At 31.2% G+C, this 1,322-nt stretch overlaps 1 protein-coding gene across 1 annotated transcript in view; it reads left to right on the forward strand.

The window, feature by feature from the left end:
* Positions 1–457: 457 nt before the first annotated feature.
* Positions 458–1,322, forward strand: part of LOC106477163 (epidermal growth factor receptor-like) — a gene marked incomplete at both ends in the record, with an annotated part of 8,826 nt that continues 7,961 nt past the window's right edge. The window contains 2 exons of the mRNA XM_022380830.1: positions 458–590; positions 842–911. Of these exons, the coding sequence (XP_022236538.1) occupies positions 458–590; positions 842–911 (203 nt within the window). The remainder of the gene's footprint in view (positions 591–841; positions 912–1,322) is intronic.

The raw sequence follows: 1,322 nt of genomic DNA on the forward strand, positions 1-1,322 counted from the left end.
ACAAAACTATACACAGCAGTGTTGGAATGTACAAAACTATACACAGCAGTGTTGGAATGTACAAAACTATACACAGCAGTGTTGGAATGTACAAAACTCCACACACCAGTGTTGGAATGTACAAAACTCTACACAGCAGTGTTGGAATGTACAAAACTCCACACACTAGTGTTGGAATGTACAAAACTACACACAGCAGTGTTGGAATGTACAAAACTCCACAAAGCAGTGTTGGAATGTACAAAACTATACAAAGCAGTGTTGGAATGTACAAAACTCCACACAGCAGTGTTGGAATGTACAAAACTCCACAAAGCAGTGTTGGAATGTACAAAACTCCACACAGCAGTGCTGACCATTCTTTTGACGGAACATTTATTGTTTATAATAAACACATTTGAAACGATCAAGTTCAGTAAATCTGTAATAAAATATTTTTGTTATTTACTTGTACTAGAAATGAGAGGACTTGTGTGTTATGACCAGTGTTCAGAGGATGGTTGTTGGGGGCCCAGGACTAATGATTGTCTTTCTTGCAATGGTTATAGACTGGATGATGAGTGTATTGAAAACTGTACCATAAGAACAGGGTAAGTTTAATATTAGAAAAATGGAAAGATTATTATTATTAAGACACAGAAGTTTAAAGTTTTGGTGTTTGTCTTAGTTGAACAAATGCATTAACAAAGTTGATGAATTAAAATTATTAACATAATTTATCTTTTAGTTTAAGTTGGATTTAAATTTATTTATTCAACATACCTGTGTGGTTATTACCTTGTATTCTTTAATGTCATAATACTATTATTTTGAAACATCTGTTATTTGTTTTGATTTGCAGGGTTTATTATGCTGGAGAAAGAACATGCAAACATTGCCATGAAGAATGTGATGGAGAATGTTTTGGTCCTGTAAGATATTAATATCATACCTAAATTATAATTTGTTAGGTTTCTTACCAGTCCTGTAAGACATTAATATGTTACCTAAATTATAATTTGTTAGGTTTCTTACCAGTCCTGTAAGATAGTAATATCATACCTAAATTATAATTTGTTAGGTTTCCTACTAGTCCTGTAAGATATTAATATCATACCTAAATTATAATTTGTTAGGTTTCTTACCAGTCCTGTAAGACATTAATATGTTACCTAAATTATAATTTGTTCGGTTTCTTACCATCCTGTAAGATATTAATATGTTACCTAAATTATAATTTGTTAGGTTTCTTACCAGTCCTGTAAGATATTAATATGTTACCTAAATTATAATTTGTTCGGTTTCTTACCAGTCCTGTAAGATATTAATATGTTACCTAAATT

This window comes from Limulus polyphemus, unplaced genomic scaffold, assembly GCF_000517525.1.
Source record: "Limulus polyphemus unplaced genomic scaffold, Limulus_polyphemus-2.1.2 Scaffold13100, whole genome shotgun sequence".
Taxonomy (NCBI): Eukaryota; Metazoa; Arthropoda; class Merostomata; order Xiphosura; family Limulidae; genus Limulus; species Limulus polyphemus.